This window comes from Artemia franciscana, unplaced genomic scaffold (genome assembly GCF_032884065.1).
Source record: "Artemia franciscana unplaced genomic scaffold, ASM3288406v1 PGA_scaffold_38, whole genome shotgun sequence".
Taxonomy (NCBI): Eukaryota; Metazoa; Arthropoda; class Branchiopoda; order Anostraca; family Artemiidae; genus Artemia; species Artemia franciscana.
In genome coordinates, this window is record NW_027062676.1 from 866,180 (window position 1) to 886,910 (window position 20,731).

At 34.4% G+C, this 20,731-nt stretch overlaps 1 protein-coding gene across 6 annotated transcripts in view; it reads right to left on the reverse strand.

Annotated features, from left to right (window-relative positions):
* The window catches only part of LOC136041817 (poly(rC)-binding protein 3-like), a 186,804-nt gene that overhangs the window by 118,417 nt on the left and 47,656 nt on the right, over positions 1–20,731 (reverse strand). For all 6 annotated transcript variants that reach the window (XM_065726589.1, XM_065726588.1, XM_065726587.1 and 3 more), the window contains exon 3: positions 13,610–13,666. In XM_065726589.1, coding sequence (XP_065582661.1) covers positions 13,610–13,666 — 57 coding nt within the window. The remainder of the gene's footprint in view (positions 1–13,609; positions 13,667–20,731) is intronic.

Below are 20,731 nucleotides of genomic sequence, written 5' to 3' on the forward strand. Positions count from 1 at the left end.
ATCTAAGTTTTATTAATCAATAAGGAAACGCGTTAAAAGAAACACGTGTCTGAGCGAATGTAGAGTCAAACATGCTTGTGTTTTTATTTATTTGTTTTTCTTTATATTAATTTCCAATTGTATTTATCAAACAGCTCGTGGTAACAAACTTTATGTAAAAAGCAACTCGTACCAACAGCAACCAAAACTCTAATAAGAATTTTAGAAACTATACATACGAATCTACTTTTCTCGGTAACTTAAAATATATAAAACCCATTAGGTTAAAAGTTATCCACCAAAGTTATAAAGTAAGACAATTTACACATTTTTTGTGAAAACTGATAAAATACCCAACTGATATTGGTAAAAATGCATCATCAAATTCAGTCTATCAAAGAATCTGAATGAATAAAAGAAATCTAAGGCGAGCGGAAATCCACGATGACTAAACCATTCAGTCTTAAAACGGACAACCACCGTAAACAAAGATAATACTGTTGCCCTCCAAATACCCTAAAGGTTAGAAAATCACCTGAGCTTAATTTAACAAATATATTTTGAACAATTTTTCAATTTTTATTTGTAAGATTACAAAATAACATAGTGATCAAAATTACATAGTGTGCAAAACGAACTCGTTTTGACGAAAAATGTAAAATAATCAAGTACCAAAGAATAGTATAAAGCGATATTAAAACCTTAAACAAGCAGAATTGAAGCCATATCAAACAGTTCATGGTAACGAACTGTAAGTAACGAGCGACCCGGATCAATGGTAACCGAAACTCTAAAAACAAAAAGTAATTTTGATACCAATAGATATATCAAAAGAATTGGGAGTTGTATGCTGATTTCAAATAGAAACGCTTCACTAAGTTTAGTCTTACCCATGAAAGGTTACGATCCTCAGAAAGTTTGCCTGATTTTTGAAAAAAGGGGGGACCCCTAAAAGTCATAGAGTCTTAATGAAAACCACACCATCAGATTCAACGTATCAAAGAACCCTGATGTAGAGGTTTCAAGCACCTATCTGAAAAAATGTGAATTTTGTATTTTTTGCCAGAAGAAAGATAACGGATGCGTGTTTGTTTGTTTCTTTTTTTATTTGTTTTTCCCAGGGGTGTTCGTATCGACCCAGTGGTCCTAGAATATCATAAAAGAGCTCATTCAAATGGAAACCAAAAGTTCTAGTGTCCTTTTTAAGAGACCAAAAAAATGAAGGGCAACCAGGCTCCTCCCACACCCCTTTTTTCTCAAAATCGTCCCATCAAAATTTTAAGAGAGCCATTTTGTTCGGCATAGTCGAAAGGTCAAATAAATACGCCTTTGAAGATATAAGGATTCCCTACAGCCCCTGGGGAAAGGCCTTTAAGTTACAAAGTTGCCTATTGTTTATGCATAGTATTTGTTATTGGGAAGTATACATACATTTTTCGGGGGGGGGGGCAAATTTTCTACTGGTGAGATTTTTCACGGGGATAATTTTTCATAGGAATGGAAGTTTCGAGGGAGGAGTTTTTCAGGTCAAATTTTAGACTGGAGGAATTTGCCAGAAGTCCTATACGAAATTCTTCTTATGTCTTGCTTTCTCATTGCCACCTCAATTTTACGCATGGAGATGCTAAAGGTAATTGTCCAGGGTAAATGCTCACCAGGATTGAATTTGTCTAGAGAATAAATCCTTGAAAAGGAGGGATTTTTCAGTGGAGGAGTCACCATATTTCCAGGTATTATTTAAAAAACGAGCAGAATTTAAAGTAAAAAACAATTTTTTTCAACTGAAAGAAAGAGCAACATTAAAACTTAAAACGAACAGTATTTCATATATGAAAGGGGCTTTCCCCTCATCAACGCCCCGATCTTTACTCTAATGATTACCTCTCTGTCACAACTTTACTTTTAAAAGTAATAAAAAACTATAGCGTAAAGAGTGGGGCGTTGATGAGGGGACAGCCCCTTTCATACATGGAATAATTTCTGTTCATTTTAAGTTTTAATGTTGCTCTTTACTTTCAGTTGAAAAACTTATTCTTTTTTATTTAATAATACATGAAGCATAAAATAAACAACAATTATTATGAATAAATAAAACAGAAGCAGAGAAGTTAAATGAATATCAAGCCAAACTCAATAATAACATAAATTACTATAAGTTAATGATAGCTGCCTAAAACAAAGAGACACTATCACGAAAAAGAGTGGGGCTGTCATCCCCTCAATGCTCAAAAGGCAAGGATATCATTTACAATTTAATAAAAACACACTTTGAAAAGTTTTCTTTTTTACTATAATCTTGAAAATTAGTAAACATTCACAGAGTCAAGATTTAGCTCGTTTTGCATCAAATTAAGAATTAGATGATTCCTGCAACAAATTAGGAAATAACTTACTTAGTCCTGGTTCAGGAAGTCTTGCATTACCTTGTCAAAGTTTCGCGAACTGAACTTAGCTTTTTTATAAACCAAGTCAAGACAAACACCTTCCCTTTATCAGACCTAATAAGCTGAGTCTTCAGTCGACTGTCATCAATTTCTTTATACTGAAAATTACCAGAAAGAGACGTGTCACATCACATACAGACACCAGAATGATTGGCCATGTAAAATATGTGAGTAACACCTCAAACAATCTAACAAAATTGACATAAACGTTGCATATATTCTTCAAAGTACCAAAATCCAGCTGGAGCAACATTATTCTACAGAAGACAAAAACAATTGATATGCATCACCAACGTCCCACGGACTGGACTTCTTGCACTAAGTCAGGACTAAACTTGTTTTTGCATCAAGGCGATCCACATCTTGGACTTGGTTCGTTTTTGCACTGAGTCAAGGCTTAGCTCGTTTTTGTTCCCAGTCAGTCCGTCAGTATTCAGTTAGGCTTGTTTTTGTATGAGGCAGGACTTGGCTTGGCATCGAGTCAGGGTTTAGCTAGATTTTCCACCGGATGACCACAGCCTGACTTAAGTCTTGCGATTAAGCTACATCGAGTTCTAGAAACACTGCTACAGACGTTTTAGTTTCTTTGAAGATTAGTCGCAAACAGTTAGAGCTAGTTAGAAAACTTTTTCGTTTCTTAAGTTCGTGTCTTTAGAGCTTTACCATTAATCTCATAAATTGATTCCGTCAAAATGTTACTTAAGTCTTAAGTCCAAGTCTTAAGGCCTGACTTAAGTCTTGCAATTAAGCTACATCGAGTTCTAGAAACACTGCTACAGACGTTATAGTTTCTTTGAAGATTAGTCGCAAACAGTTAGAACTAGTTAGAAAACTTTTTCGTTTCTTAAGTTCATGTCTTTAGAGCTTTACCATTATTCTCATAAATTGATTCCATCAAAATGTTACTTAAGTCTTAAGTCCAAGTCTTAAGGCCTGACTTAAGTCTTGCAATTAAGCTACATCGAGTTCTAGAAACACTGCTACAGACGTTATAGTTTCTTTGAAGATTAGTGGCAAACAGTTAGAGCTAGTTAGAAAACTTTTTCGTTTCTTAAGTTCGTGTCTTTAGAGCTTTACCATTAATCTCATAAATTGATTCCATCAAAATGTTACTTAAGTCTTAAGTCCAAGTCTTAAGGCCTGACTTAAGTCTTGCAATTAAGCTACATCGAGTTCTAGAAACACTGCTACAGACGTTATAGTTTCTTTGAAGATTAGTCGCAAACAGTTAGAGCTAGTTAGAAAACTTTTTCGTTTCTTAAGTTCGTGTCTTTAGAGCTTTACCATTAATCTCATAAATTGATTCCATCAAAATGTTACGCTTGAAAAACTAGGTAAAAACAAGGCGGTCCTTTTCCAAGTCGCCTGATCCGAGCCAGAAACCAAGCATCAAAATTAATGACATAAAAAGGACACCATAAATAATTGACAATGTTGACCGAACCACCGTCTATCAGAAGGATTTGTTTGTAAAATCAATCTATAAGCTTTTCTAACATATTATTACAGGTCAAACAGAAAAGACTCACCCATGTTGAGAGAAAAAAAAAACACTCGACTGAATCTTTCTAGAAACAGATACCAAAACAATATAAATCAGCAACAAATTTTAGAGAACGAAAGAACCATTATTAGAAAGCTGCTCTCACTTACAAACATTTGGTGAAAGAAAACACCTTATCTAAACCAAGATTCCCAACGCCAGCATCAACAATGAGGCACCGTCTTTCTGGGCATTTACATATTTTTTCCCGCACAAAATGATTAAACTCATTTTAAAGAAGTTCAATGGTGGCCTTTTGGGGATTACTTCTTCTGCGTCAGCATTCTAAAAGGTAACATCGCCAGATGAATTTTATAGAAATCGTCGCTCTCACGTTTATAAGTCGTTTCGGCCGATTTCACATTACCAAATCTGTTTAATTCCAATCCCTTTAATTGAGTAAGCAAGGGATACCCAAAATCCATTAGCTACAGTCATCTCAGGGAAGGATAAGCAGAAGAATATATTTTGTTCAATTACGCTTTGATCTTCCTGATCAAGACCAGCAGAATCTTCCTGATTCCTGATCAAAGCAGAATCTTCGCTTTGATCTTCCTGATCAAGACCAGCAGAATCTTCCTGATCCTTATTCCTGATCAAAGCAGAATCTTCACTTTGATCTTCCTGATCGAGCAGCAGAATCTTCCTGATCCTGATTCCTGATCAAAGCAGAATCTTCGCTTTGATCTTCCTGATCAAGATCAGCAGAATCTTCCTGATCCTGATTCCTGATCAAAGCAGAATCTTCGCTTTGATCTTCCTGATCGAGACCAATCGAGATCCATATGTTCTAACCTTAATGGCTTCGCCAGCAAATTCCTCGAAAATGCTATTGGAGGACTAATTTATGTTAAGAAGTTGAGAAGAACATAGTTTCGCACAAAATCTGTCAGTGTCATAAAGGTTACTGGTTGGAAAAATAATATTAATAAAATAAGTAAGCTTTAAATATTTCTATTTTTGCATACCTATACACAAGGTCCTGCAGATGAAAGATAATCAACCTTCCTGAAGCCAAAAAAAATCGAGGCAAAGTTTCGCCTCCCCTCTAGCCGCCACCGTTAGGGTTTAGGAGCCTCAGAACCTGAAGAGTCGTTTCCTTATAGTTTACTTCTGGTCTAATCTGAGTGACTAACTCGATCAGGAGTTTCAGGCAATAAAGCTGAAACTGATTCAAACTACCCTTTTCTATCTGGTCTTTTTTCTCTTTTGTTTCTTTTTTTTTGTTAACGAGGGCAGCGACAGTTAGTCCACAAATTTTCTTCATCAAGTTCCCAACAGTGAGCTGGAATTAATGGCATAAGAGAGACACTTACCAAAAATCACTAAAATGGAGGCTGAATATGACAAGTCCCCTGGGCTTGGATAATGGGATCCCTTGACCAGGCTTAAATAGAGAAGCACAGAAAAAAGCACTTTTTGCTAGGATAGCTTTTATGCATACTTCAGACAAACCCACCCATAGAAAACACGCGTTTTTAATCAGTTGTAGGAGCTTAAAGTTTTAAAAAAGTTTTTTTTTCGATTCTGAATTTTTCATTTTGACACTGAAACTGACTCAAAATATATACATTCAATAAGCTTTTAGCTTAAAACAAAAAAAAATACAAGGACAAAATTTCGATAAGTTCCCCTTAAATCTATCTTTTAAACGCAAATAGTTTCTAATTGGCAAATTTGAAGTTATAAAAGTTATATGTTAAGAATCAGCAGAAAAAATAGATCTTTTCATTCTATTGAAACGCAAATATATACTCGACCGTCAAGTATTACATACGCTTTCATTTTTTGCAAAGGCGAGTAAATCTTTGACAAAGAGGACCAGTGTAGAGGAGTCGTTGAATCTGCCACGCTGCAGCTGACCCGCTATTTACGACAAGGGATATGCCTGTTCTTTGACTAAGTATTTCATCAGATTGGTCTTGCTGGAGGAGCCGTCAAACAAAAAGCTAAATTCACCGGAACAGTCACGAAAAATCGTCTCAGAGGCCTCCCAGCAAATGATGACCGCTACCTGTGCACGAAGGCTGTGGAGCATACGGGACCTTTATAAGTGAAGACAGAGCAATCGCAGCAACTCAGCGGTTTGATAGCGAATCCATTTTGCTTGTTTATAACTGTTTCGGGAAGGTCTCGGCGTCCGCTGTATAAAGATATGATAAGTCAAAGAATATGTCTGTCAACGTAAATCGAGATACGACACGTCGCAGAAGATGTAAACTGACGTACCTCGAGAATACAATTATCTAGCAGCAAGACCAGTAGCCGGTGCGTGTACTCTATCATATCTTTTGTCTCGCTCCATCAAACCCATGAATGCTGACCGGAAGAACACGGTAAAAGTTAATAAAAGCCAGGCCATGCATTTAGTGCATAAGCTTGAACGATGAATTGAAGCCAATTTTGTTGAGTCCAAAACCGGTGAGGAGGTGGATGAGAAAGATAATGGGCTTGCACAATCGTCTAAAAGGCAGAGAAGATGTCAGCTTTCCTTTAAATCGGTGATAAACAAACAGAGAGCATCTAACTTGCTTCGAGAGCAACCGGAAGACCTCGGCAAGAAGCAGAATACATCGTTGTGAAATGAGAACCAAAGTCTACTGTCAATCTAGTAAGGTTTTCCTGTGCTTCCACATTGAAGAGCCAGTTAAAGAATATTTACTCGAATTCTATAACCAAACAGGCCTAACTTTTTTATTTTTTTTTAAAGAGTAGAAAAGAAAATTAGCACTCTTTTATAGCAATTAGACAAAAAATCGTAATGACCGGTATATTTGAAACAAACTCACGAATAACTATTATTAGCAAACGAACCATCAAAAACGACCACGAATGCTAATGTTTTATACACGTGTAATTCCCAAGTCGATATTTTTTGGCCCAAATATAAGGCTGTAAGCATCTTTCACATAACTTCAAGGAAAGACCGGCAGTTTGAACGGGCTTTCCAAAGCAACAAATCTTTCCTTGTTCTGCATTCCAAAGACAGCCAAGGAAACAATAGCCCTTGCACGTGTTAGATATTTCATTTTTCCACTTTTTATTGAATAAAATCAGTGGTTTTCATGGCATTTGAAAAATGTTCCTTAGAATGTGTGAGACGAATCGATTCAGGCATGAACTTGGACTGTCTCCTGGTTCTATTTCTGCAATTGTCTTTGAATGTCAGATCTGACTGGATAAATAAGCTGATTCTTTTAGAATATTCTTCTAATGAGACGTATTCTAGAAGGTATTATGTCTAACGTAAAAGAGAGGAAATGAGACTTGGTTCAAACAATTGATCCAAACGAAGAGAAAATGACGAACAATCGAAATCAACAGGCCTTTTTAAGTTTAAGTTTTATTTCTATGTTCAAAACAGCTACATTCATCAGCCGTTTACAGCTTCAAGGTATACAGCAGGATAGTAATAAGAAGTTAAGCTTTAACATAGCAATTCATTGTTTACCTTTTAAAAAGAATCACAAATACCTTTGGAAACTAAATTCTAACTTCTTGTTTTGTGGACCACTTGAAGAAGAGGAATATATGAAGAATTATATCAGGGAATCTTACTTAGCGACAAAGATAATTTGGCTTTACTAGGGTAATTTATATCTACCATAATTTTCTTGCATTTTACAAGAACATGAAAAAATCAATAAAACAGAAGGTTATTCATTTGCCTGGTTGATGGTGTGCAATAAAACGCCAGTAAAAACCTATAAAAAGCATCTTTTCGACATGATGGGTGAAATAGGCTATGATTACTCATCCACTGTGTCGGTCTTCTCTCACTACTTAACTTTTGATTGCATTGTATGTGTTTCTTTCTATTGATGTCTCATTCAAGCTTTCTTCGTCATATGCAAAAACTCTTAGTCATTATAAAACATAAATGAAGTAAAATTTTCCGCAAAATTCCGAATAAACATAACACACTAATTTTCTCAACCAAAATACCCCCCCATCCCACCCTGAGAAAACTTTCTGTGGATACTTAGATAAAATGCCTAAGCTAATTAGTCCCTGTATTTGAGCTCATCCTTTAAACTAAGTAAGTTCTATCGATTGGTCTAATCGGTTTTCTCCCTTTTTATTTGGTTTTCAGGACATTTAGAATATTTGATGATTTACACAAACCAAGACACATTTATCGGTTTTGCCGCTTTCATATAAAATCGACGTTGTGCAGTACAACACCTTTGAAAAGGTCGAAGCCGATACTGCAGCCAATGCCACATCCCAAAAGAGTAGTTGCAGTCCAAAATGGCTCCACCCATGTTTTGATATGGTTACTACCCACTTATTATTTTTAATTGGATTATTGTAAAAGGAAAAAAATTAAAGATTTAACTACGAAAATATAATACAAACTTTTCAATAAAAAACACAAATTTTATTTTTGGATTTAAATCCAGCTTTGTCTCAAAAGTGATGCTTGGCCAAAAGGAATAAAGCCCTAATTAAACTTGTTTACTACCAAGCTAATTGGGTTACCAAGCCCCCTGATCCGACTTACCTAGAAGCGGTACTACTAAACTAAAACTACTAGTTTCTTGGTGTTAATACAGAAAAAAAGGAAAGGCAGGAGCTCCCTTTCTTTCAGTTTTATGCTTAATTTAATTGATTCTAGTCTTACTTTATGTTATCAGTAAGTATCCGTAGCTCCCAGCCAATCACTAATCTAAAAAAGATAACGTAATGTTATACAACAGATAGCCTACCAGAAGTGACTATTCCTCTGAAGTACTTTTAAAATCGATCAGGGTTTCCAATTCTAGAAGCGAGTATATATTTGTTTTCCTTTTTTATGCCTGAAGACAAGCGAGTATTTCTCCATGCAGACATTTTTCCGTTTACAGTCATTAGGTTCCATTAAATCCTGACGAATTTTATACGTAGGTTGGTAAATACCACCGTTTTGTACCAAAGCTGGGGGGTTGAGATATAACTATCAGGCTTTTTGGGGGGAAGTAAGAGGACTTATATTGGAGGAAGGGGACACAATATTTTTTTCTGGTTCACACAAAAAGAGCATACACTACGTTTTTTGTATGCCTATCGTCAAACAGGCTCTGGTTAATTTCAACATAATCCAACCAAATAAGCTAACTATCTGAATAAAAGATAGTCTATGCAACCCACGAAGTTTCCAAGGGAAGTAAGACAAGTTTAATTGCTACAACACTTCTGGAATAGCGATAATATGCATAGTTGTTTAAAAATTCCTTTTATAAACAATGAATAATAATAAAACATGAAGATTACAGATCATGGACTGTAAGACAGTTTTAGGAGCAAAAAAGTCGCATGTGTACTTGATACTGAAAAATTATCTTTACGAGTAGAACATAAAAGATGCCAACTAATATAATAGTAGCCTACAGTAAAACATATCAAACATCTTAACGAACATGGATGATTTTTGCATAATACTCTGTATGAACATATTAACTTGTTTTTAAAGAAAAATTTGAAGTTAAATCGGAAATCCAATTAGTCAAAAATAAAATAGTTCAAAATAGGGATGAAATCTTTTGATCGACAGCGAACAGACATAAAATTTTTAACTGGATTTTTCGAATACATATACAGTGTTCACTGCTGATGATGCTGCTGAGAACTGCAGTGTTCACTGCAGTTTTACTGCTGATGATGAACACTGTAGATGTGTTCGAAATATCCAGTTAAAAATTTATATCTGTTCACTGTCGATTAAAAGGTTTTATCCCTATTTTGAACTGTTATATTTTCGTCATGGAAAGACAGTATGGTCTTCAAAGTTAGCAATTAATCAAGAAATTCCTTTAATGGAATCTTTAAATTCTTTCTTCCAAATTTAAGCCAAATTATAATTCCAGCGAATAAAGCAAATACAGCGAATAAAGGTTGGGTTTAATTTAGTTTACGAAAACTGATTCCAAGAGTAGAATAGCTTGTTTTTCTGTCTCAATTGTGTGGGCTATATTATTAGCTGATGAGTTTGACTTATTCATTAAAAAAGTTTTGCTGATGAAAATAAAGAGCTAAGTTATAACTTAAAACGAACAAAAATCATTACTTCTTAGCCTATGCAATATTGATCTATAAAACATGCTCGAAAAAACCAAATTTCCCTGTATTTGTAGAATTTCAAAACTAGTGCTTTACTAAAAACCTATAGTAGTATACGTTTTTGCAGAGTAAAAACACAAAGAGCTCTATGATATTTTTTAGCAGAAGAAAATTAAGCATTTTGGAATATTTATATATGATTTGAATTCACGTGACTTATGCAAATGTAAACAAATCGGAAGTGAATGTGTTTGGAAAGTGTTGGGATTATTGCTTAACTTCAGAGATTCAAATCATAGCTTGAAACACTGTATTATCAGCAGAAAAATTTGGGCGAAAATAGATCCAGATAGAGTTGAAATCCATTAGGAAAACATTTCTTTTTAATATACAGATAAACAGAACAAAACGATCTTTGTAAAACTTAGGCAATGATGCAATCAAAGGTCAACGGCACTTTTGTAAAAATAGGGCATTAAATATAGGTTTTACGTTCTACCTATCAGAAACTTTCCCACGAACAATATGCGACTTTGTCGCATATATAAGAATCGCGAAAGGTATGTTATCTTCGTTCTCTTTGAGAAGGCACGGATAGAAAATTCGGTACTTATGTATTATAGCGACCCCACTCAAGAAGTGAAGTTAGGTTAATCCTAATGAAATATACCTAAATTTGACGAAAATATAATACTTTAGTAATAAAATTATGGAAACTACAGCAAAGAATTAGGGAAAGCAGGCCGCCCAGAACGCGTTATGTTAAATATCTAAATTATCCTAACCAAACCCAAATATCCACTCTGTATATTAGATGTTTAATTAAAATATATTTATGTAGTAGTTACTCTCACTGTGCCTAAGCAAATTGTCTCCGAATACAGAGAGACAAACCGGTTTTACGCAGACCTATCAGATTAAACTTCTTGAGTTGGGTCGCTATAATACATAAGCACCGAAAGTTTTGCTATTTATGACATATTCTACTTTATTTACGTAGCATTTTTTATGCGACATACGTTTCACCAGCTTAGTGAATAGCACCAGTAACACTGTCGCAAAAATCAAAGCTTAAATTATCTTTGATTTATTAAATTCACTATACGAACTTTCACCAAATCCCCCACTGCAGTTCCCCCAAGAAAGGTATAATTTTGATCCTTTGGGCTAAAAGATAAGCCCATACATGCACATACAGAGGGGAGAAGGGAATTGTCAAAGGGTCAAACAACAGGCATAGTTCACAAAAATAGCACATAGGGGAAAAAACCTTTCGATCCCTCTACGTGAGTATTTATCCCCTAATTAAACAATGACTTTTCAGAAAAACTTGCTTCTTTAAAGAAATTATTTTTAAAGAAATTATAAGAGGTAAGTGTAAGAAATGTTCTGGAATTAGCTCAAATGTCAATTCCTGAAAATCTCTGAGTGTCATTCGATTAGTTCAACTAATTGGTTTAAAATATTGAAATACAATTAATTCGTTTAAACTGTACACCAAAGGGGTTTATTTGGAATAAATGATAATTATTTTCATTTCATTAGGCAGTTTTTTAAGACATGAGATTTATTCCAAGATCTAGAAATGTCTGTACCCTTTGAAGAAGGAGGGGTAGAGGTGGATACTGAAGATAAGTGAAGTACGACTTGAAAAGCAATGCCTGAAGCACACATAAGAAAAAAAACTCGGGTACTTATCTCTTATACCCACCACACTCAAGAAGTGACGGTAGGTTAATCCTAATGAAATATACTGAACTATGATGAAAATAAGATACTTTAGTAACAAGATTATGGAAAATACAATAGAGAATTAGGGAAATCCGCCCCCCCCCCTCCCCCTAGACGAGCATTATATGAAATGATTCCTAACCCAACCTAACCAAAAAAAAAAATGTTTAATTAAATATACCTACAAGGTAGTGTATATACACTCTCTCACGCTAAGCTGAAAGAAGCTACAGAAAGAAACCGGTTCTGTCAGACTAAGAACTTGAGTGTGGTGGGTATAAGATATAAGTAACAAAATTTGATATTTTTAGGGAGAATTATTTTCCAGTCCTCACAAAAGAATATACCCTAAGTTTTTTTTGTTGTGTGTGTATGCTTCTCGTTGACATTCATTGGCTAGTTAAAATATAATCGGACACGCTTTCGAGAATTGCCTAAAGGCAAAGTGCTCTTTACCAGTGGCAAAGTTTTAATCCATAATATAAGACCACTGATTTTAGCAACTTAAATGAAAAAAAAGAAACTCACTAAGGTTACAATAAAGCATTAGCGAGCCGTTAAAGTACAAGATCTTTCATTCTGATTTTTCTTCATATCTATTATAATAAATAAAATATTTTAACGTTATTTTGCTCCAGGTTAAAAAGTAATGTTTTTTTGCGTTTGGTTGCTTGTGCTAAATTCGATAGATGGCTTCACTCCATGATTCTTAATCGTAAAAACAACTCAAAAACTGTATTTCATTGCATTTATTCAACTGATCTTATTCAACTGATCAACTGTTGCTATTTTTCTACTTTTGTTGACATTTTTCAATCAGAACATTCATGCAAACTTAGGTTTAGGTGCTCTACGAATAATTTTTTGTATTTGGATTTACATTAAATTACTGCATTATTACTACTGCAAGCTTTAATGAAACTGTGCAGCTTTGATGACACAATATTATTATTTAGTTAGAGTCTAATTTCAATTGCCTCTCGAACAACCTGTTTTAAGCCTAAGTCATTGCTAATAAGGGAAGTTTGTTCAAAAAGAATTTTATGGCTAGGGTTAAAATTATATTACAAAATCAGTAGACATTACCACTCAACCTGTTACGGATAGACCTTCTAGGCTAGCTGCCGAAAAGGCTATATTAGCATTGAATGCTTGTTTTTAACTATTTTTATTTCACTTGAATTAATTACCTTTTTTCATCTCACTTGATATATCAGTCCTGGCTGAACTTCCCTGAAGTAATGATGATGATGTTAGGACTTTTTTAAAAGATTTTAATTTTAACGATCATTTTTTAATGTGAGTTTCTTTTATATTTTTTGTTCATTCGTTTTGCTGAGCACAGCCCTTGGATATAGGGTGGAAATATTCCTTTGAGTTCGCATTCCAATTTCTTGTAGAAAAAATGTCCCTTCTGCTCTACCAGTATTTTGTTGTTTGAAAAGAAAAATCTTATAATGGATGAGATATGGCGATTCTTTAAGCTACCACATCCTCTAAATCAGCTGAAAACATGTACTAATACATTAATCCATATTGAAGAAATGTACTGAAAGATATTCCCAAGTCTTTTTCAGGGAGAAATGGCCTAACAATGTTTGTTAGGCTGCCAATAGCCTGTAAAAAGAATTTGTGACAAGTTAATATCATTTCTCATAATCTAGAATGGCAGGTTGCACGTACAACATTTTTCCGTAGTAGCGGAGAATAGTACCCAAAATATCAAATAAACAACCATTCATTTTTGTGTTGATAGATCTCGTGAAATTTAGTCTCATTCCGCTCAAACAAAGTGCCTAGACGATATAATCGAACCATAAATATTAATCAACAATAGCTCGTATGAAAACAAATAAATAATTAGTTCGTTTACCTCATCTCTGAACTTCTTAATGATCTCTCCCTTTTTCCCAATGATGCTTCCAACTTCCTGCAATAGAAAATTAATTAGTGTGATTTGAGTACTTGAATACTCTGTTATTAGAAATAGAACAGGTTAGGCTTGATTAAAGAGCTAGCCAAGGGAAAACTATCGGTAAAAACTAATATTAGTTTATTGGTCTTTTTTTATGAGGTTAGAAATACGTTGCAGTCCATTCACAAAAAGAATCGGAATTGTATATATATATATATATATATATATATATATATATATATATATATATATATATATATATATATATATATATATATATATATATATATATATATATATACACATATATATATGAACGTGTTTCAAACCTATGTGCAAGTTCTAGAAGGGTCCCACTAACTTTGTCGTTTAAGAAGATATACATATAGATGTATATATATATATATATATATATATATATATATATATATATATATATATATATATATATATATATATATATATATATATATATATATATATTTACATTTATATTAAGAAGATTTTTTCGTGGATGATAACTTTTAGTTCGCGAAGATCCTGAAGACGACTTTAAAAAGGATAAAGGCTCTGGCATGTAAATATATCAATGAAGGGGCAAAGAAGTTTAAACTTTTTTCTCTATTGTTGTTTTACGTTGGGAGAGGAGAGATGAGGAATATTTATGTTATTATATTGGTTGTGTGCTATTGAGAATTACGTCGCATGGCCCTATTTGGCTTGTAACAATATATTTACTTGTCTTCTAATGTATCGTGTGCATTGTTCATGTATTGTGACCTTGTGATGTGTTTTGCGTATATTGGCTTACAACAGTCTTGTTTGGCTTAAAATAAATTTATTCATTTATTATTTATTAATCAACCCCGCCTAAGGGTCAAACTGTCTGTAAAAACCATGGATGTAAGATTCATACTTTTTTTTTTTCAGCATATAATGAAACCGGCGATACAAGAGAAACAAAATTGAGTAAAACCAAAGTGTTGCTCCCGCAACACAATAGACTTAAATTAAATAAAATTTCGAGTCCTATAAACTTTAATTACAAGAAAGTGTAGATGATGGTGTGCCAGTGTATTAAAGTTACCCTAAAAATGAAATGAACTGGAGAATCATAAACTCTATTATTGGATCTAGCACGTCCAGAAACCTTGATACGAAGAAGTTCAGTTCTCTGACTCCTCAACTTGCAGGGTCAGAGCAGCAAAGTTAATGCTTGGATTTCAGAATTGAAGATCCCAACTTAGATTTTTATATCATTTTGCGTTAGCAGTGCCATTTAAAAAGACAGAAGAAAAACTCCAAAATAAGATTTCAGAAACCTTTCTATTAAACTCACGCACAAAGAGTTTTCAACTGCTCCAAGCATTAAAAAATACATTGGCTTACACCAGGTAGAGTAGCGAGCAAATTTAAATATTCCTCAGTTTCTTCATACAGCTGTCATTTCGAAGGTCGATTTTGTAAACTCGGAGAAGAAATAAAAAATAATCTTAAATACGCTCTGTATTTCCCGACGCTTTTCCAACAATTATCGTTAGACTAAATTGTCTATACAAAATCAATGAAAAGTATTGTGAGACCATAAAGCTAATTTATATATGATCATGAATATTTTTAACAGTGATAGTTTGCCAGGATAACTCACGTTTTATAGCAAATCACCTTCACTGAATAACTAAAACTATGCAAAGTATTGATATTTTGTATTTTGTGTTGAAAAAATCTTCAGGCCTTCAACTAACTCTATTTTATCTAAGTAAGGAGCGACATTAAAACTTAAAACGAACAGAAATTACTCCGTATATGAAAGGGACTGTTCCCTCCTCAACGCCCCCCTCTTTACACTAAAGTTCGACTCTTTCTATCAACTCTACATTTTAAAACAGTAAAAACCTTTAGCGTAAAGAGCGGGGCGTTGAGGAGGTAACAGCCCCTTTCATATACGGAGTATTTCTGTTCGTTTTAAGTTTTAATGTCGCTCCTTACTTTCATCTAAAAAAAACTTGTTTTTTTTATTTAATTTCTGAACATTTTTGAATTAATGCATATTTTGATTTTGGCTCTCCGCACATGAATAATTAAAACGAGATTTGCATATTAATTTTTTTTTTTGGCTAAATGGCTTTCTCATAGTTTTGATCAGACGATTTTGAGAAAAAAAGGAGCGAGGGAGTAGGCCTAGTTACAGGCAAATTTTCTGGTTACTTAAAAAGGCCTTTACTTAAAAGTAAGAACTTTTAATTTTTCACGAACGTTTTTATTAGTAAAAATATACGCAACTTACGAATTAACTTACGTAACGAACTTCTATATTCGTATTTTTTTACTACGTATATGAGGGGGTTCGCCCCCTCATCAATACCTCGCTCTTTACACTAAAGCTTAAATTTTGTCCCAATTCCTTAAGAATGACCCCTGAATCACAGGTGCCGTAGAATAAATAGTTGAAATACCCACGGGGACTGTGGGGGAGTAAGTCGTTCCCAAAGACATAGTTATTAGGTTTTTTTACTATGCTGAATAAAATGGCTTTCTGAGAATTTTGATCCGGTAACTTTGGGAAAAAATGAGCGTGGGAGGGGGCCTAGGTGTCCTACAATTTTTGGTCACTTAAAAAGGGCACTAGAACTTTTAATTTCGGTTAGAATGAGCCCTCTCGCGACATTCTAGGACCACTGGGTCTATACGATCACCCCTGGGGAAAAAAAATAAATAAACACGCATCCGTGATCTGCCTTGTGGCAAAAATACAAAATTTCACATTTCTGTAGATAGGAGCTTGAAACTTCTACTGTAGGGTTCTCTGATACGCTGAATCTGATGGCATGATTTTCGTTAAGATTCTATGACTTTTAAGGAGTGTTTCCCCTATTTTATAAAATAAGGCAAATTTTCTCTGGCTCGTAAATTTTGATGGGTATAACTAAACTTGATGAAAGTTATATATTTAAAATCAGCATTAAAATGCGATTCTTTTGATGTAACTATTGGTATCAAAATTCCCTTTTTTAGAGTTTCGGTTACTATTGAGCCGGGTCGCTCCTTACTACAGTTCGTTACCACGAACTGTTTGACAAAAAGAAAAAGAAAGCCGCAAAGGGAAGGCACTGGTTTCGTTGCACATCGATTACTGAACTTTATATAATCAGTAACTGTCCATAACTCTTAACCAATGACTTGAGGTTATGCGACGGGTACCAGAAGCCAATAATTTTCGGGCTTGACTTAGGAAGTTCGGATGGTTTCCGATCATAGCAAGAGCAACCAGCCATGTTTCTCGGCTAGAGGACCGCATTGAAACCTTCAGGAAAAGTTGTTTTTAGGGGGGGGGGGGCTTATAACTTTGTGCTTGGGGATTGGCGAAAACTGTTCTTTCAGTGCCCCTCATAAAAGAGTGAACAATATGTTGTTTTTTTTCGTTTTTATACGTATCTTTCGGCAGGCTCTTTGGGTAGTGCAGTAATAAAGCTCTAACTTTTGGGAGAAAAAAGAAACTCAAAACCGAAGAAAAATTAATAGCATCTTATTATTTCCCCTTTAGTATTAACAAAGAAAAAAAGTAAATGACTTAGAACATAGATCTGACAGATTCTTCACGTAGAGAGACACGGAACAGAGACAAGACTTCGTAAAACAGCTTTACGCATATACAAATTAGAAATAAAGTTGGAAAACAAAACGGACATAGATCGTATTTTTGGCCAAAAGCCGAATTTTTCAACAACTGTTTAAGTATTTCTAAGAATACAATCTTCAGACTTCTTTACATTCAATCCTATAGAAAAGATATTGTGACTGTCAAGACTACTGCATATCAGTGTTATCGCTGGCACCAAACAACACATCACAAAAAAGGCCCGGTATGTGGAGAGTATAACAAATTATTGCAACTTTTGTGAGATATATTGGGGGCCAAGCGCGGAGCCCCTTCCTCTGCGCAGATTCCTTAACTACGTTAATCTACTAATCAGTAAGGACTGACATTATAGGCAGAGACATTAATTTATGATTTTAATTAATGTCTGCCCTTCAAAAGCTGCACAAGCTACCCACAAGCTGCACAATTAAAAAATAAAAAAATTCATGTTTTTAAAGTTGAAGGTAATTTAACGAACTTTTAATCACAGGCCTAGCGGTAATACTAATATAAGCGCTTTTCAATGTTTAAAGGAGCAAAACTTAATTCAAAGGTTTCTAGCTCCGGAAACGTTGCTTTTAGATATCCATAATTATTTATCTCTATAAGCAGATGGATAGAGAGGTTCAAAACAACATTAATTTCATTATTCAATAATCGCCCTAGGAGCTTCAATGTACAGTACTACATAGGAGTGCTAAGTAGAAAATTCTAAGGGTCGTGACGCAAGCGTAAATGATGTTCCGGAATTGGCTGATATTTCAAAAGAAATAAAATTCAATAAATTTCATATTACCCATATTACCAGAAAAGTATGTACTAAACACATCCTTTCTGTCCATATGGAAAATTTGCGTGATAAAAACAAATATCACAATATTCTAAGACAACTAGTTTGATACGATGACCACTAGAAAAGATAAAGAAATAAAAAACTAAACACATAAATAAAACAGATTCGTGACCATCCATCCCGGGAAAAATATGAAATTCCCCGTTTTTGAAGGCAAGGGGTCGAAACCTCTGCTAGTGAGTTTTGATATATGCTGAATTTGCTGATTTAATCAACATTAATACACCCTTCTTTGGAGGGATAGAGGGGATTTATTTCCGTTTCCTGAAATTGTGAAAAACTCTTATGGTAATAATTTCAAAAGTGCAAATTTAAGGTTAAAGTTTCTACATTTTTTGAATTGCGTTTAATTTAGGTTCCGTTCATCCACTACTATTAGCCTAATTTCTAATCGCAATGATTTGCCTATTTCTGCTAGTTTCTGCTGTTAATATAGATTCTGCACTTGTCTTTGAAAATTCGTCTTTGAAGGTTTTTTTTTTTTCATTTAGTAAAAGCTTTGATATCTTATACCCAATTAGAATAAATTCTAATGACAATTATGTCGAGTCAAACCTATCTGACTATTTCAAGAATCCACCCCCATCCCCCCTCTTCTATCTAAATAGACCTATTATATCTCTTTCGAGTCAGGAATCATTCTGGGAAAGATCAGACTCCCTCCAGCTCACATTCAACTAATTGTCACACTTGTCTATTTTTTTTGCAAGCAATCAAGTCGGGGGTAGGCCCCCAAAATAGGAAACTAGCGAGAACATAATAGTATCCCCACCAAGACCGTATCCAGGCAGGGGGGTTGGGTGTTGAACCCCTCCCCCCAAAATGTTTATCTGGATCGTAAAAACGTACGAAAAATGAATATAACCAACCTTCTTATGTGTTTTTGAAGGATTTTTTGTAACCCCTCTCCCCTGAAAGAAATCCTTCTGTATCCCCCCTCCGAAAAAAATCCTCGATACGATCCTGATCTCCACACTTCTGGGATAATTGCCAAAAACTGTTGGCTAGGCTGTTTTCGAAGGGAGGGTCAACAGGGCAATGTAAATTGAATCAAACATTAACTCACATGATCTACATGACCCTGCTGGTCCTCCTTTCGGTAATAGTATAGCTAACAGTTTTTGGTATTTATCTGAGAAGTATGAAAATGTCATATGTGGCTTTTGAGCATGACAGCACTGGCGGATCCAGGGGGGCTGGGGGACCCTCCACCGCAAAAAAAATCCGGTGCCCTCATTCCGTATTTTTTTTTCACTTTTTCTTAAATCAACTTGTCAATTTGGTCAATTATTGGCGCCCTTGTCACATTCCCACCTCCAACTTCCCAAGATTTTGGTCTAGATCTGTCAATGCGTGACAGCGACGGTAAGTGAATATTTCAGCTATATAATTAATAGATGTCGTCAGCGAAAGAGTTATATAATCATATAAACAATGTAAACACTCATAATTATAAACTTAATAATAACTGAAACGAAAGTAAAACAGTCCTATCTTCATTAGCATATGTTTTATTATGTACGACTTCTAACGCGAATTAATTTCTATTATTTTTAAATTTCGATAAAATTATTTACATTTAATTAGGAAAAAACAGTTCTTTAACTTAGATTTGTTTTGCAATACTTGAACTGACATTTGAAGAACAGAGAGAAGATAATGAGGATACTGTGAAGACAGTGAACAACAAAATTGTGCAATCTATTCAAATAATTTGGCCAGTGAAATAAAACATAAAACGAAAACAAACTTAGTCAAAACATTACGTTAATAGAAATTTTAACCAAAATCATAAAACAATTTCTTTTTAAAGAGTTCAGGTTGTCTTTTTATTTATTTTATATTGTGTTTCGCTGATGAAGGTTGTTGAATATGCAACCAAAATATTCAGATAGATTAACTTAGTTATAAACTATCTTCACAAATTCCCCATTATATTCTCTCTTGTTTAATGATGGAAAGGCAGTGTGGTTTTCGTCATTATTGAAATGACATTTTTTGAACCCCCAGGGAGGTAAGGTAATTCTTTATTAATGCAGTTACAACAAAATCACAAATCCAACCAACGGTGATCAGAGCTCTTATGTTTACTCTTAGGACTGCTGGCTTTGTTAATAGTGATTTAGTTAAAGACCAATTCTCTTTTATGCGTGATTTCAAGACACGATTAATTAGAGGCAGAAAACTTCTATAAAGAAAGGAAAACATCGTGCCCAAGGTTCTAAGTTCCAAAAAAGAACTTTTCATCTCTACCCTCTTTTTTCAAGGATTTTCATTGGGAGGGGGAATAAACTCGACAAAAGATTCAAACAAAAAAGGCGAATTAAATGAAAATGCTTTTTATTAACCATTCTATTTGACAATGGGTTCCCGCTACTTACATACCTGCTGCCGTAAGTTATGTTCTCAAAATAATTTCTTAAATTCCAACAGTTTAATACCAATTAAAGCAAGTAAGACGTTCGAAAGACGTTTGAAAGATTTGGTTTAAGCAATCTCCGTGATGACAAAAGATAACTGATACATACTTTCTGCAGTCTATATTCTTGAACAAGGGCTAAGAGTTCATACGGCACTTGTGACGAGG